The sequence below is a fragment of the Babylonia areolata genome, chromosome 7, assembly GCF_041734735.1.
Source record: "Babylonia areolata isolate BAREFJ2019XMU chromosome 7, ASM4173473v1, whole genome shotgun sequence".
Taxonomy (NCBI): domain Eukaryota; kingdom Metazoa; phylum Mollusca; class Gastropoda; order Neogastropoda; family Buccinidae; genus Babylonia; species Babylonia areolata.
This window is the reverse complement of record NC_134882.1, coordinates 33318350-33335507: the sequence shown is the minus strand read 5'-3', so window position 1 is coordinate 33335507 and position 17158 is coordinate 33318350. Positions and strand designations below refer to the sequence as shown.

General features: G+C 41.1%; 1 protein-coding gene across 1 annotated transcript in view; it reads left to right on the top strand.

Annotated features, from left to right (window-relative positions):
• LOC143283978 (RING finger protein 150-like) overlaps nt 1–15131 on the top strand; it is a 59995-nt gene extending 44864 nt beyond the window's left edge. Inside the window, exon 6 of the mRNA XM_076590463.1 lies at nt 2656–15131. Coding sequence (XP_076446578.1) covers nt 2656–3189 — 534 coding nt within the window. The 3' untranslated portion in view covers nt 3190–15131. The remainder of the gene's footprint in view (nt 1–2655) is intronic.
• Nucleotides 15132–17158: the final 2027 nt, after the last annotated feature.

Genomic DNA, 17158 nt, shown 5'->3' with positions numbered 1-17158 from the left:
TGATGACAGGTGTTTGACCGTCAGGAAAGCAGTGACTGATGACAGGTGTTTGGCAGTCAGGAAAGCAATGACTGATGACTGATGTTTGGCAGTCAGGAAACCAATGACTGTGATGACAGGTGTTTTGGCAGTCAGGAAAAGTAATGACTGTGATGACAGGTGTTTGACCGTCAGGAAAGCAGTGACTGATGACAGGTGTTTGGCAGTCAGGAAAGCAATGACTGATGACTGATGTTTGGCAGTCAGGAAAGCAGTGACTGTGATGACAGGTGTTGGCAATCAGGAAAGCAATGACTGGCAGTCAGGAAAGCACTGACTGATGACCAGGTGTTTGACAGTCAGGAAAGCACTGACTGATGACAGGTGTTTGACAGTCAGGAAAGCACTGACTGATGACAGGTGTTTGGCAATCAGGAAAGCAACTGACTGGCAGTCAGGAAAGCACTGACTGATGACAGGTGTTTGGCAGTCAGGAAAGCACTGACTGATGACAGGTGTTGACAGTCAGGAAAGCAATGACTGATGACAGGTGTTTGACAGTCAGGAAACAGTTGACTGATGACAGGTGTTTGGCAGTCAGGAAAGCACTGACTGATGACAGGTGTTTGACAGTCAGGAAAGCACTGACTGATGACAGGTGTTTGGCAGTCAGGAAAGCAGTGACTGATGACTGGTGTTTGGCAGTCAGGAAAGCAATGACTGATGACCGGTGTTTGGCAGTCAGGAAAGCAATGACTGATGACAGCCAAACACCTGTCATCACAGGTGTTTGGTAGTCAGGAAAGCAATGACTGGTGTTTGGCAGTCAGGAAAGCAGTGACTTATGACAGGTGTTTGGAAGTCAGGAAAGCAGTGACTGATGACAGGTGTTTGGCAGTCAGGAAAGCAATGACTGATGACAGGTGTTTGGTAGTCAGGAAAGCAATGACTGGCAGTCAGGAAAGCAATGACTGATGACAGGTGTTTGGCAGTCAGGAAAGCAATGACTGATGACAGGTGTTTGGCAGTCAGGAAAGCAATGACTAATGACAGGTGTTCGGCAGTCAGGAAAGTAATGACTGATGACAGGTGTTTGGCAGTCAGGAAAGCAATGACTGATGACAGGTGTTTGGTAGTCAGGAAAGCAATGACTGGCAGTCAGGAAAGCACTGACTGATGACAGGTGTTTGGCAGTCAGGAAAGTAATGACTGTGATGACAGGTGTTTGGCAGTCAGGAAAGTAATGACTGTGATGACAGGTGTTTGGCAGTCAGGAAAGCAATGACTGTGATGACAGGTGTTTGGCAGTCAGGAAAGTAATGACTGTGATGACAGGTGTTTGGCAGTCAGGAAAGTAATGACTGTGATGACAGGTGTTTGGCAGTCAGGAAAACAGTGACTGATGACTGGTGTTTGGCAGTCAGGAAAGTAATGACTGTGATGACAGGTGTTTGGCAGTCAGGAAAACAGTGACTGATGATTGGTGTTTGGCAGTCAGGAAAGCAATGACTGTGATGACAGGTGTTTGGCAGTCAGGAAAGCAATGACTGATGACTGGTGTTTGGCAGTCAGGAAAACAGTGACTGATGACTGGTGTTTGGCAGTCAGGAAAGTAATGACTGTGATGACAGGTGTTTGGCAGTCAGGAAAACAGTGACTGATGACAGGTGTTTGGCAGTCAGGAAACCAATGACTGTGATGACAGGTGTTTGGCAGTCAGGAAAGCAATGACTGTGATGACAGGTGTTTGGCAGTCAAGAAAGCAATGACTGATGACTGGTGTTTGGCAGTCAGGAAAGCAATGACTGTGATGACTGGTATTTGGCAGTCAAGAAAGCAATGACTGATGACTGGTGTTTGGCAGTCAAGAAAGTAGTGACTGATGACTTGTGTTTAGCAGTCAGGAAAGCATTGACTGATGACAGGTGTTTGGCAGTCAGGAAAGCAGTGACTGATGACAGGTGTTTGGCAGTCAGGAAAGCAGTGACTGTGATGACAGGTGTTTGGCAGTCAGGAAAGCAATGACTGATGGCAGGTGTTTGGCAGTCAGGAAAGTAATGACTGTGATGACAGGTGTTTGGCAGTCAAGAAAGTAATGACTGTGATGACAGGTGTTTGGCAGTCAAGAAACTAGTGACCGATGACAGGTGTTTGGCAGTCAAGAAAGCATTGACTGATGACCGGTGTTTGGCAGTCAGGAAAACAATGACGGATGACTGGTGTTTGGCAGTCAGGAAAGCAATGACTGATGGCAGGTGTTTGGCAGTCAGGAAAGTAATGACTGTGATGACAGGTGTTTGGCAGTCAAGAAAGTAGTGACTGATGACTGGTGTTTGGCAGTCAGGAAAACAGTGACTGATGACCGGTGTTTGGCAGTCAGGAAAACAATGACGGATGACTGGTGTTTGGCAGTCAGGAAAGCAATGACTGTGATGACCGGTGTTTGGCAGTCAGGAAAACAATGACGGATGACTGGTGTTTGGCAGTCAGGAAAGCAATGACTGATGGCAGGTGTTTGGCAGTCAGGAAAGTAATGACTGTGATGACAGGTGTTTGGCAGTCAAGAAAGCAATGACTGTGATGACAGGTGTTTGGCAGTCAGGAAAGCATTGACTGATGACTAGTGTTTGGCAGTGAGGAAAGCATTAATACAGAAAGCAATGACTCTGATGGCAGGTGTTTGGCAGTCAGGAAAGCGTCCACCAGGACCCCGAGAGCGGCAACATCGTGGTTGCTGTGGACGATCATGAGCCGAGCTCCACCACAGACGACCAGGCTACAGCGGACACGGAGGTGAAGGTGCTGCTCCTGCCCCACACCTGCCTGCACTTCCACCCCAGCCATGACGCCTCCTCTCCGGACTCTGCAGCGGGGACCTCCTCCCAGGACGCCTGCCACTCCCCGTCCTGCTCCCACTCCGTCCGTCACAGCCCCAGTGCTGACCGGCTCTCACGAGCCTCCTCCTCCACGACCCACGACATGGAGATGCAGGCGCTGATGTCGCCGCGTCACGATGACGATGAGGAGGAAGAGGAAGACGAAGGGTTTGACGAGCGCCACCGCTGCGCGCTGCAGTCTGGGAGCCGGAAGGGGAGTGACGCGGCTGTGGACCTGGGGGCTGGGGCCATGCAGCTGGAGGTTCGAGTCCCGGGGACTGGGGAGGCTGCTGCCGAGCAGGAGACCACCACCGCTGAGGCCAAAGATTGCTAATTGTTGACTGCTTTTTGTTTTTTGAAGACCGGCAGAAAGGATAATGAAGGAGGATGTAGTGGGAAGCAGTGGAGGTCTTGTTGATAGGAAGAAATCAGGGTTTACGGTGAATGAACAGGAATCACAGGACAGGGGTGTGGGTGTTGGAGGTGGGGGGGGACTGAAGACACCAGGATAAGGACATGTGATTTGTATTGTGGATCGTTGATAAATGATAAGATTTGATCAGTACAGTATTGGTGTGGAGAAGGACTTCTGAATAAAAAAAAATTTTTTAAAAAACACGAAAAAGCTTGAAGTCTGATAAGTTCGGGTGATTTTCTGAAGAAAAGCAAGAAACGAGAGAAGAGGAGTGGGGATGGGAGGTCAGTATTGGAAGAAAAACGTTGGGATGAACAGGATTCAAGGAAAGTCAAGGTAGATGAGGGAGAGACTTGGGGGGGGGGGGGGGGGGGGGGGGAGGAACACAGAATTGCACTTCCCTGTAGCATCAAACAACAGTTAATCAGCAGCAACCATGCCTGGTACAGTGGTCATCACACTCTTTGAACTATACAGAAAGCTGTACAGATGCACCATCCCGGCGTTACGTGGTGGAGAACGGAATGGCACAAACAAACAACAACAAAAAAAGAGGAGAACCGAACCATCAGTTTGAACTATTCTCAGTGTTGTGGTTGTGATTCCCATCGCAGTGAACTCTGTATTCGGAACCTCAGCACAGTACAGCCTTGAAGAGTGCTTATGCCAGTGAATGAACAAACACAACTTGCTGGGAACCCATGAGGGTGAAGCTGGTGGAACAGAAGAGCTGTGTTTGATTCACTGGTAAAAAAAAATTCTTTTTGTGGAATTCATGTTTTGAAAAGTCTTGTTGTTGTTGTTTTCCATGCTTTTTGTTCTGTGTACCAACGTTTGTGTGATTGGTTGGTACTTAGTGTGTGCGTGAGTGAGTGTGAGTGTGTGCGCACATATGCGTGTATAATTTGTGTGTTTGTGTTTATGTCAGACATCATTTATCAAGTCAGATCGTGAAAGGCAACTTCTGAGATTAGAGAGTGAGTGTGTGTGTGTGTTTGTGCACACATGTTTGCATGTTTTCATGTGTATGTGCGCACAAAGTGCTGGTGTACAAAAGATGAATTGCATGTGTACATGATTATTTGTACACATAATCATTTGTGTGATATTCTGATGCAATTGTAACTGATGTTTCATGACAATAACTGGCTCTGTGTGTGTGTGTGTGTGTGTGTGTGTGTGTGTGTGTGTGTGTGTTTGCATTGATGCCCATTGTCAGATGTCAAGAAATCATTGTATCATTTCAGTGGAAATGTTTATGGAAATGTAGGGCTGTATAGAATTTAATACTGATGGTCCTTGTGTTATGCTATCAACTGGCATCTGACTTGGCGTTGCCATAATACATTATGTGTCTGTGTGCCTGCTTCTGCCTAACCTTACCAGTCATGGGAAAACTTTGTTACCATTTGTATTGTGAGATTTGAATTAGAAGAATATATATAATCCTTTACATTGTCAGTGTCTTGTTAATTTCATTGAAAATTCCACATTTTCTTTTTTCTTTTCCGTTTTTTGGGGTTTGTTTTTGTTGTTGTTGTTTTTCTTTTTTTCTCACTTTTTGAGATATGGTCAGTAATGGTTTGAAATTTTCATTCATTTTTATTTCTTGCGAATGAGTGTGAAAAAAAAATGTAATCAAATCGTTCTAACACTTTATTTGTTTGTGTGTTTTGTTTGTTGATGATGATGTTTTTGTTCAGTTTTTTTAAAGATTTTTTTAAATATTTCAGAAGAGCACTTATTTGTTTATGTGGTAAATATACTGTATAAATTAAGCCATACAAAGTACATCCTATAGGTAATTACCACAGTATATTTATGCATTTACTTGTATACAGTTAGTAGGGGAAATTGTCTTGATTATTCTTATGCCTCTGCATCCTCACTCTTACTTCTCCAGGAAAGTGTACCTGTACATTCTGAAAATGGTTGCAGTATATATATATATATATATATATATATATATATATATGTGTATATGTGCTCTTGTATATTATGGACACATGCACTCACATACACACACACACACGCACACACACGCACACACACACACACACACACGCACGCACGCGTGCACACACACACACACACACACAAACTACTGTCACTACTGACTTTTTGTGTAAAGTGAATTCAACTGCAAGACGTGTGGCTGTGGGTGTCAACATATGTATGCATTAAACAAGTGTCTGGTATCGGATATGTGCTTAGTACTGCGAGAAGAATCCTTGACTTTTTTTCCCTCAGCTGGGACAGTGGTCTGTCCTACCAAAGATGCTTAACAAATATTGGGTGAATACAGTATATGTACAGCATGTCTGTTAAAGCACCTGCTTGAACTATGGTGTATAAACAAAATCAGACTGTGTGTATCATCATGATGCATTTGACTGTCTCCTTGTATATCATATGTCATGTGTGCGTGCGTGTGTGTGTGTGTGCGTGTGTGTATAGCATCATCTGTTTGCTGGTTTGTTTGTTTTGGGTTGTTTTTTTCCCACAAGTGTGTGACGAGCCAGCCTAGGTAGGAAGGTAACTGTTCAGAACCATAGAGTCATTTAGTGGAATATTACTTCATTAGTGTTCATTGAATATTGCAGTGTTAGAGGTGATTGACCATTGCAATAGAATGTTTGATTTTACGCATTTAGAGGTAGTTGGATATTGCATTACAAGGAATTGAAATATTCATTAGAGGGAATTTAATCTTATATATCAGAGGTAACTGAACCTCCATTGCATCAGAGGTGATTGAATGTAACTGTATAAGAAATAATTGGATATTATATTTGAGGTAATGGAGTAGTACTGTTTTGAAAGGTAATTGGATATCACTACATGTGAGAGAACTGAATTTCATTGTGTGAGAGGTAGTAGAATATTACCACACTAGAGGTAATTGAAGACAGCTATATGAGATAGTCCAAGGAGAGGGAAGGGGGGTGGGAAAAGGGGGTGGTTGCCATGTGACGCCTGTCAAGCTGTGTGTGTGTTGTAACTAAACTTGTCCAGTATTGTTCTTGTTTGGTGCGATGAAATGTCTGTTGTCAGCACTGGAAGGTTGGAAGCAGGTCCGGTTCAGCCTGTTTCCATTTCACCTGGTCTTTGGTCATGCCTCCCTCACCCTCAGTGGCCTCTTGATAGTGTCGCCCTTTGTCCCGTTTTGCTCACCCACCGTTCCCGTTTCACCAGTCTCTCTCTCTCTCTCTCTCTCTCTTGCTCTTGCTCACACGCGCGTGCGCGCAATCCAATCTGAAAGTACTTTTTTTCTTTCTTTTTTTAAGACATACACATGCACATGCATGCACACACAGCAACTAAGTACATAGGTCAACTGGGAGTAGGTGAATCGGGATCATCAGTGCACTGATAGGTGAATTCGGAATGGGAAAGCCAGGTGAGGCAAATCAGGGTGACGCTCGAAGCTTTAAGACACCAAGGGCGTGTGAATTTGACAAGTGGGCCTGCGGGATATCATGCACGTCGGTGTTCACTACTTTGTTGTACATGGTGTCGGAGTGTGAAATGCTTGTATGTGCTTACTGTTGGTCACTCTCATGGAGGAATGTTGTTCGTGAGTCTGGTGGTGTATGAATGTTCTGTTGGGTATGGCATGTTTCCAGTAAGAATAATGAATGAACTTGCAGGAAATGTTTGCCTTTTTGGCATTGTACGTGTCCAGTCTGAATAATGAACGAGCTGACAGGAACTGTCTTTCCGGCATCAGATGTTTACAGTTTGCATAATGAATGAAATTGCAGCTTATCAGTTTCATATGTGTACAGGATTTGAAAGATATGGAATTATGGTGCATTGTTATTCTGCTTGTTGCGTGTGAATTGAATAAAAAAAAATTTTTTTAAATGATGCCAAGGATTGAAGGGCTGGTTGTGTAATGCTTATCATATATATATATGTTCACCAGCATGATGGACATGTTTAGCCAAGGATGTTTAAGACAAAGTTGCAGTCGTAATTTATGGACATTATTTTTGTATAGCATTGTGACCTCTGACTAGAAATATGCGCTGTGTTGTAGCTCATGTTTCATCATGATTCACAAGCACTGTAATTTATGTATGCATGTGTTAGTGAGATAGAGATATTGTCTCGTTGGCTTAGTGTGTCAAATGCTCGATATACTTTCGGTCAGTTCGCTGACTTTATAAAAATGTTTTATTTTAAAAGCAACAAAAACAAAAACAAAAAAAGCAAGGAAGATATGTGACAGCTCATTGGCATTATATGTGAAACTTGATGATTCCCTTGACATTGAGTGTTGGCCATAAGTGTTCATCCGATTCGTTGTTACAGGTGTTCTATTGTTGCTTTGTGGCGATCTCTCACAGTGACTGATTGAGTCTTTTTCTCCTTTGTTCATCAAGTTGTCGGTGCAGAAACATTAGCATCGCGGTCAGGTTGTTTTGTTAGTTCTGTGAATCGTGACTGTGACTGCCGGCAGCAGAAGTTTGCAGAATGCACATTTCATTTTTGTTCTTTCACTTTCTCTCTCTCTCTCTCTCTCTGTCTCCCTCCCTCCCTGTCTTCCCTCCCCTCCCCTCCCCTCTTTCTGACTTTCAGATGCTCTTTTCTGAAGTGTTTAGGTATTCCTGTCCCACATTCGTTTTTTTCTTCTTCTTTTCTTCTCTTTTTTTTTTAATTTTTTTTTTTCTTAATAACATTGGCAATTGAAATGATGCAGATATGGCTGGAAGGGGGTGTCGATACAGCATTTCACGATACTGAATATTTATGTGCATCATAACTGCATTTTGATGGCTTCAGATGTTTTGGGTACATGTCACTGGCAGTAGTGTGGCTTCCATCAGCTTCAGGACACTGGGGATTAGGAACAGTGATAAGAAACTCTAGGGAGAGCTGGGCAGTACAAGGTCTTCAGAGAAGAAGAACACGGAGGGTGTGTGCAGTTAAAGAGGCAGACATGAACAGCACTCTTTTGCACTCGCCCACACAAGAAGATTGTTTTGTCTTCCCACAACTCACAACAGTCGTGTGAGATGATGTGGGTTTATACGTTGTCAAATGGAAAGAGAAAGAAGAGGGTAGCCAAGGAGTGTTGATTTTTGTCCAGACCATTGTGAACAAGATAAGCAAAGTGAACAGAAGAGGAGATTGAGGGGGGGGGGGAGGAGAGAGAGAAAAAAAAAGGGGGGGGGGGGGGTCAAAACGAAAATTCACAAACATTCATCAGATGGCAGTTGCCTACTTACACGCTGTCTTGTTAACTGTATTTCTTTCTGCTCTGTTTTGAAAACCCAAACACTGTCTGGGCCAGTCTGTGCACTTGCGGTCCTGTTTACAAGGGTCTTAGTTTTGTGAAGCAGTGTATATGTGCCAGTCTGTACACTTTCCTGTTTGCAAGGGTCTTAGTTTTGTTAAGCAGTGTATATGTGCCAGTCTGTACACTTTCCTATTTATAGGGGTCTTAGTTTTGTGAAGCAGTGTATATGTGCCAGTCTGTACACTTTCCTGTTTGCAAGGGTCTTAGTTTTGTGAAGCAGTGTATATGTGCCAGTCTGTACACTTTCCTATTTATAGGGGTCTTAGTTTTGTGAAGCAGTGTATATGTGCCAGTCTGTACACTTTCCTGGTTATAGGGGTCTTAGTTTTGTGAAGCAGTGTATATGTACCAGTCTGTACACTTTCCTGTTTATAGGGGTCATAGTTTTGCGAAGCAGTCTTTATGGGCCAGTCTGTACACTTTCCTGTTTATAGGGGTCATAGTTTTGCGAAGCAGTCTTTATGGGCCAGTCTGTACACTTTCCTGTTTATAGGATCTTAGTTTTGTGAAGCAGTCTATATGGAGTCTTGTGAAACAGTCTATATGGAGTCTTGTGAAACAGTCTATATGGACCATTCTGAACATTTGCAGTCCTGTTTCCAGGGGGTCTTAATCGGAAGCTGTTGCCTTGTTTTTGTTGATGGCTGCAGCTTGTAATGTCAGCGCTTGCTCACAGACCAGGCCCCCTTGCAGTGCGTAGCCAGTGGACACCAGGTGAGAGCCTAGCACACTGCACATAACCTGTGGAATTTGATCGTCATTGATTTTGACAAATGTCATGCAGTTGGTAGAGAGCCTGTGTGTTAGCTGTGGAATGACGGTGAATTTTGTTTCAACTCACCAGTTTTTGTCTTCTCATCCATTGTGATGCGATGTTGATGGCTTTGTGTCACAGCTACCCCGTGCGGGGTGGTTTTACCTGTACCCACGGAGCACCTGAGGAATCATCATTATCATCATCGTTATTACCTGTCACCCTTTCCTGGGGCGTAAGTGTTGACAGGTAGACCACTACCTTCAATAGTCCTGTTGTCTAAATGGCCCCTGGTATATCATGTCTGCTTGGTACCTGAAAACAGTGTAGATTCTAGCAAAGATCAGTGAATGAATGCAGACTTCCAGGGTTTCGGCAGTTCTATTCCTGTTTTAACCTGTGACGAATGAACTGTGTCCATACAGCTGTTGATTCTAGTGTAGATGAAGAAGAAGCTAATGAAGCATAGACTCCGAGTTGCATCAGAGACAGAGGGTTTCATAGCTTTTTTAATTTTCTTTCTTTATTTTTTTTTCTTTAATGTACCATAGATCAAGAATGCATTGTGTCTGGTTATTGTCTGTTTTAGTTTGCATTGCAAGAGTATGTTGTGTATTTTTGGTAACATGCTAGTTTTCTCACTTGAGTGTGTTTTTTCATGTTTCGTAATGTTCTAGGTTTGTTACCAGAATGTGATTGTGTATATTTTGTCTTGTTTTAGTTGTGTCAGCCTGTCTATGCAGGTTACGTTTTTGGAATGTTTATTTATGTATTGTCTTTTTTGTGGAAGTTTGTTTGAAAAAGTGACATTGTAAACAGCATTTTATTTTATTTTTATTTTTTGTTTTCTGAAAAGGGTATGAGGGAAAGTGAGTTTGCTTATAAGCCGTTGAAAGTTCTTTGTCAGCTGTTCACCAGTCACTGGTGTTCATTCACATCTTTGGTTTTGAGTACTATCTGCATATGTGGAAATTGGTTGTGCCCGTGAAAGCGTGCATTTCTGAAATCGTGTTAAGTATTTTGAATACTTTATTTTGTTCTGTTCAAAGCTTTGTTCCCCAGGAGGTATTCGTCCTGCCCTGCGCTGTGTATCGTTTATGCGTCATTGAGAGAGAACTGCGACACGTGTATCATTCATACTGATTGTGTGGCGGGCTGGGATATAAGCAACTAACAGAAATGAATTGATTGTAATTTTGTATGTGAGAGAGGTGTTCTCAATCATAGCAGGGAAATGTCACAATCCAGTGACTCCTTCATGCCTGAAGGATAAAGTAAATGTAAGGAAGAAAAGACAAAATATATTCTGAAAAAATGAAAACACACACACACACACACACACACACACACACACACACACACATATATGTATCTATGTTTGTATAGATAGATAATGATTTAAATGTCCCATGGTTTTTAAGATATAATTGCTTCAAGTTTTGGTAAGCTGCTACATTTTGTGTATGTTGGGGGGATAAAAAGCTGTAACTGGTTAATTGATTTAAAACTTTAAAAAGTATGTGATTATCTGATGATACACAAATGATTTTGCAAATTATTCCCAAATATTTCAGCAAGTCAGATCATATCGCCATTGTGTGCCACGTCATGTTTAGAAATATTGCTTTGTTCAGATTTAGTTTGACAGATATGGATGTCTGCTTTTGGTGATTGTCACTAATCAGTTAGTCCTGTCACCAGATCTCATTCCAGACTCAACATTGTCTGCTGTCAGTAATTGTCAGTAGTGTGAAAAACAAGAAAATCTGAACAGGTGATGTTTTTGGTTACATTAATGAGTGCACATCCTGTTCTTAGGTTGAAAACAGACACCTGCAAGAAGTAAATACCAGTCAAAAGGCGTGCAGCTCTTCACATGTAATTTTTACATAACGTATAATGTCTAGAGCGTGCATGATTGTAATACATAGTCTGTCGTTTCATTTGAGGTGTCCTGTCGTTTGGTAAATGATGGTAAACGTTAACAGAATCGCAGTAAAGCACAAGGCTGCCTGCATGTGGGTGGCGGTTTTGAAGTATTGTATTTTGATTACCAATACTTCCTCATTAGCCAACAACTAAATATATGCAGTCTCCTTTCAGAATAACCCATGTTTGTCTGATGCCATCTTTGTGCTTAACGACCTGATTTAAGCACAGCCACTGGTTAGTGAATCAATGGTCAGGTAAGGGAAGAGGTAACTAGAATTACCTGTTGATTGAACACTGGTGTTATGGAGGAGAGATGCTGCCGTCTGCATTTTGTTAAGCTGTGCTGAAATACTATATCAAGATGAGACATGGCAAGAGCTGTCATCAGCGTTTTTATCTTTGGCTGACGTAATCAGTAAGGAAGAAATGAAATCACCACAAAAGAAAAGAAAGAAGCTTGTTACAGTAATATTTAAGTAATTCTGACTTTGAAGAAAAACAGCTTTACACTGAAACGAATGTAAGAACATATGAACACCTATGATAAATAGAAAATTTTATATTAAAAAAAAAAAAAGATTAAAAAAAAAAGAAAGAAAATAAAAGAAACAAAGGCTTAAGAAGATTTTTTATTTAAGAAAGAAAAGGGGGGTGGGGGGGGGGGGGGGGAAGCACTAAAGCCTTTGTAACTGACTCACAAAAGAAGAGGAAGAAAAGGTTCAAACTTACATTTGTTTTACTGAATAAGGAAAGAAAATTTGACACAGTTCACCGTCTACTGTTTTGATACTGTTTTTCTCTGTTGATGTGATTAGAGGGCTTGTTTTTATGTTTGGAAAATAGTGACCAGCATTTTGATGCAATAACTGGTATTCTTTCAGTGCAGTGATGTGCATAGCATCAATATCATTTGTAATTTTTTGGTAAAAGCAGCTTGAGCACACACACACACGCGCGCGCACACATGCACGTGAGCGCACACATACAAGTGCATGTGCACGCAATCACACACACACACACACACACACACACACACAGAGGTGAGGAGAGGGGAGGGAGAGAAAGGGCAGACAAACGCTCTGTAAAAGATGGTGTGCTTGCACAAAAGAAATGAACTAACAAAAATATTGATCCACAAGACCAAAGGGGGAGTGGATCAGGGTTATCTTGGTTTCAGTCCATACTTTACAGATTCCCTTTCGCTGTAGGTAGGAGGGGGAGAAAACGCAATCAGTATTATGCAAGAGTGTAACCTGAAACAAAAGATGTTGCGCTTACTCAAGAGAAATAAATTAATAAAACTATTGATTCATAAAACCAAATGGGGAGCGGATCAGGGTCAACCCTAGTTTCAATCCATACTTTACAGATTTCCTTTAACTGCATTATAGGTAGGAGAGAAGAAAAAAAAAAATCCACAGCAATCAAAATTATGCAAGAGTGTAACCAGAAGCAAAATGTATATTGGTGTTGAAAGACATTTCTCCTTTTTTTTTTTTTTTTTTTTTTTTAATCTTTTTGAGAAATGGCCTCAGGTGGGGTGCCTTGAAAATAGGTCTTCATTGAATCAGTTGTGAAATGTTCACACCCTGCGGCCACTGAAGTCCATAGCTGTCAAGGAGAGGTTGAGTCCACCTGTGGAGCTTCTTTGTGTTTCAGGTTGGAGAGAGAAAGTTGTGGAGTAGTGCAGTCTTTTATTGTATTTATTTATTTTATCAGGTTTGCCGATGAAATGTGAGAGGGTAACTTCAAGGGTTTTTGAAATGCAAGAGATTTTTTTTGTGTTGTTGATTTTGTCAGGGTTGGTTGGCTTCTTCATGATTTTTTTTTTCTTTCTTGTTTTTTTGTTTTGTTTGTTTGTTTGTTTGTTTGTTTGTTTCCTGGTTACCTTATGGCATAAACTTTTTCTTAAGAAGGCATTACCAAGCAGCACAAAGGGTAGTTTTTGAACACAGGTCAGTTAATGCAGGCAGGCACATATTAGTCTCAAGCAACATTACCAGCTAAAAGTTGATAAAACAAGAAGATAACAGCAGATAACCAAGTCCAGGTTAATACTAGCATTTTTTGTGTGTGTGAGTGTGTGTTTGGGAGGGGGTGTGGGGGTCAAGGTATACTGAAAAGCAGGCCATGAATATGATCAGTTTTTTTTTTTTCTTCTGAGTCTTGAGGTTTGGGGGTTTATTTTTTTTTTAGTAAAAGAAGTTACAAATAAAGGATCACGTGAAATAAGTGTGTGTGGAAATTATGTCTTGTAAACTTAAAGCTCAATATTCATCTTGATGGAAGGCAAATGGCATTTTTCTTTTTCTTTTTCAGAGACCATTCTTTAGATATCAGTTATTTATTGTAGATATGGTTAGGTAAAAAAAAAAAATTGTTTTAATGAAAACAAACAACAACAACAAAACTTGGAGAGCAGGGATAGGTCAAGCAAAAAAAAAACAACAAAAAAACAAAACAGCAAACAAACAAAAATCCACCAAAAAACAAAACAAACAAACTCGACTCTGAAGACAGACACCATTGAAATAAAAATGTGTGACTGCAGTGTAGGGTGAAGGGTTGATGTTGCTATGGCAACTTAAGCTTTGTTTTATTATGAAATATGATTCTTTGAGGTAACAGGATAAGCATGGGGTGTGGGAGGGAGGGAAGGGAGAAGTTGTGGGGACAGGCAGAAAATGTCCCTGAGATAACAATGCCCTGACGATGAATAAAAGGCGATTAACGATTGATATCCCAATAAGTTACGTAAAATTCCTCTTCCCCCCCCTCAAACCCCTTCCCCCCTCCTCCCACATTCACTTCTTTCTCATCACCACCCTTTCCCCTCATCCCCCCCCCCCTTTCCCTTTGTAATATGCTGATCTGTTCAGGATCACAGTGTTTATTGTTTCCACCTGTTTGATTATTATTGCGCCCTCCCCTCCATTTTCCTGCTCACTAACGCTGGTTTACACAGGGTCATTGTGTTTTGTGCATTGTCTTTCTTGTGATGGTTACCTGTTGTGGAAGATTAGTGACAGTTCAACGGCATTGGTTGTATATTGTTGGTTTCTCTGTCGTGAACTTTTCTGATTTTGTTTCTTGAATTCTTTGCTTTTGTTTTACTTAATAACTCAAGCATAGCGTTAATGGCCAGGCCATGCCATCCATGGCCACTGTTGATTTACAGATGAACATGTTACGTAGGTGTATATTTCTTAACTAGATTCGTACATACATACAAACAAAGCTCTGTGTGTTTATGTAGAGGAGTAGATGCACACTTACTTGTGTTTGTATGCACACACATAGTCATATTAAGTTGAACAAAACATAAACATAACCTCTCACTTGTTCATACACATTCATGAAGTTTACACACGTAAAACCATCTTTATTTGAATATGTACAGTCATAAAAAGTTACATATATAACCTCCAATCCATTTAACACATACGTTCATAAGGATTACACACATGAGAAAATCTCATTCATTTCAAACATACATTCGCAGATGTTCATCATTATAAATGTTCTTCCATGAAATACATAAGTTCACAAATACACATGAATATTCTTGAAAAACATGCATGTATTGAAGTGTTTCTCTGTATATTATTGCCAAAAAAAAGTTTGTTTTATTTCATTTGTTTTTTTTGTTTTTTTTGGTTTTTTTTAATGATTTATGGCTGTAGCTTTTATAAGATTACAGAGCACAGTTTCTGTTGCTTTCATTGGATGTAATTGACCTTTCACCTGTAATTGTTGTGACTTTTCCTTCTGCACTGCGTTTCAATTCCAATGAGCTGTTACCATATATGTGGTTGTATGACACTTGTTGGCTTGGTACCTGCCAGAAATAAAAACATGATATGAAATGAACATTGTGTGCGTGTTCTCATTTTGTCTTGTTTTTTTTGTTTTTTTTGTTGCTTTTTTTATACAGATATTTGTGCATAAATGTACACTCATTTTTGTGGTTGCATGCTCAGAGTCAAACACATACCTACATGTAAAAACCAGTGATTGCACACACTTGTACATATGCACACACACACACATGCACACACATGCGCGCACGCGCACACACACACACACACACACACACACGCACACACACACAACAGATCTGAATTTGCTTGGGAAATGCAGACAGTGACAAGATTTTGTTCTGCAAGATGCCTTTATTTCTTTTCTTCTTTTTTTTTTCTTTTTTTAGGGGTGGATACTTAGCAAAAGGTGAGAACTCTGGAAATAGCTTCTGTAGAAATACTCTTCCTCAACCAGTCACTGAGAAAGAGTTTATAGTCTCTTCACATTTGTGGGTGATTTTGTTTTTACTCCAAACAAATCAGCATAAATTGAGTCAAATACACTTGCAAGCAGATTAAAAAAAAAATAATAATAATAAAATAAAAAAGAGAAAGAAGAAATATGGGCAGCCTTGCACTGAAGCAATGCAGAGAAATTGTGATCAATGTACGTCACAGCATAATACTTACAACTTAAAAAAAGTTTTTTATATTTTTTTTATGTTCGTTTCAATACATTTTATCACACTCTAATTTAGAGCAACCGTGTGTCTTTTTAATTTTTATTATTATTGTGTTTTTTTTCTGTTCTTGAATGGTTTCTGAAAGACAGACGAGATGAAGAGATTCGTTCTTGCTTGCTTTAAAGCATACTCAACTATGCATGTGGGAGGGTGTATGTGTGTGGGAGTGTGATGTGTGTGCGTGTGTGTGTGTGTCAGTGTGGAGGAACAGCACAAAATCCTCTGCAAACAAAGGAAACCGTGCCTCTCGCTCGGCTCCCCGGCTCCACAAATTGCCGTGACAACTGACCGCAGCACAACTAGAAACCTGTGGTTTCTTCGCTCTGTCCTCATTAACGCGGCTCTCACAAATTGGCCAAGTCCGTAAAAGTATGTGGGTTGTTGTTGGTGTTTTCCTTATTTTATTTTATCTTCTTTTTTTTCTTTTTTTTTTAAATCGCGGGAGGTGGAAGGGTGGGTGTGGGTGTAGTCTGGGGGACTGAGGTGGGCGTGGTGGGGTGGGGGTTATGGCTGATGTTGGCACAAACAAGATAACGAGCTAATTTCAGTGCAATTAGTTTAGGGGCATTGACAAGGGAAATCTTTTTGTTGTTGTTGCTGGACAGACTCCCCCACCCCCACCACCCCGCCCCCTTCCCCCACCTGTCAGTCAGTCCTGCATCTCCAGTTTTATTTCCATCTCATCCTTCCCGGGGTCGTTCCTCCCTCTACCCCCCCCCCTCCCCCACCCCACCCCCATCTCCTCGCGGGCTGAAGTCGGGGGTTGGTGTTGGGGGCGTGTGTATATTATGTGTGTGAGAGTGGAGATAATGGTGGGCTTTTGAGACAGATCGCGCATTCAGTTTTTTTTTTTTTTTTTTTTTTTTAATAATCTTTTTTGTTCTTGTTTTTACCATGCAGTCTGATTAGTATTGGATACATGATTATGTACATAATTATATTCCGAATGCTTCATCTTTGCGTTGAGTAAATGTGTGTGTGTGTGTGTGTGTGCGTGTGTGTGTGTGTGTGTGTGTGTGTGTGACAGAGAAAGACAGAGTCAGATATTGTACTTGTTTTGCCATGATATTAAGATTAATTATTGAGATAGAGAAAAAAAGAGGATATGCAGCGAGCGTGTTGAGGTGCGTGCAGTGAGTGTCTGGGGGTGGGGTAGGGTGGTCAGGAAAAAAAATACAATAAAGCCGATCACACAACTATCTAAGACAAGAGTACACAGCTTTAAGCTTGAAATACTGTAGCTATTATTGTGAAATTCATTTATCTACTTGCTAGATTACTCATTTCTTTTTTTTTTTTTTCTTTTTTTTTTTAAGGATTGAGTTGTTGTGTGTGTGTGTGTGTGTGGAGAGAG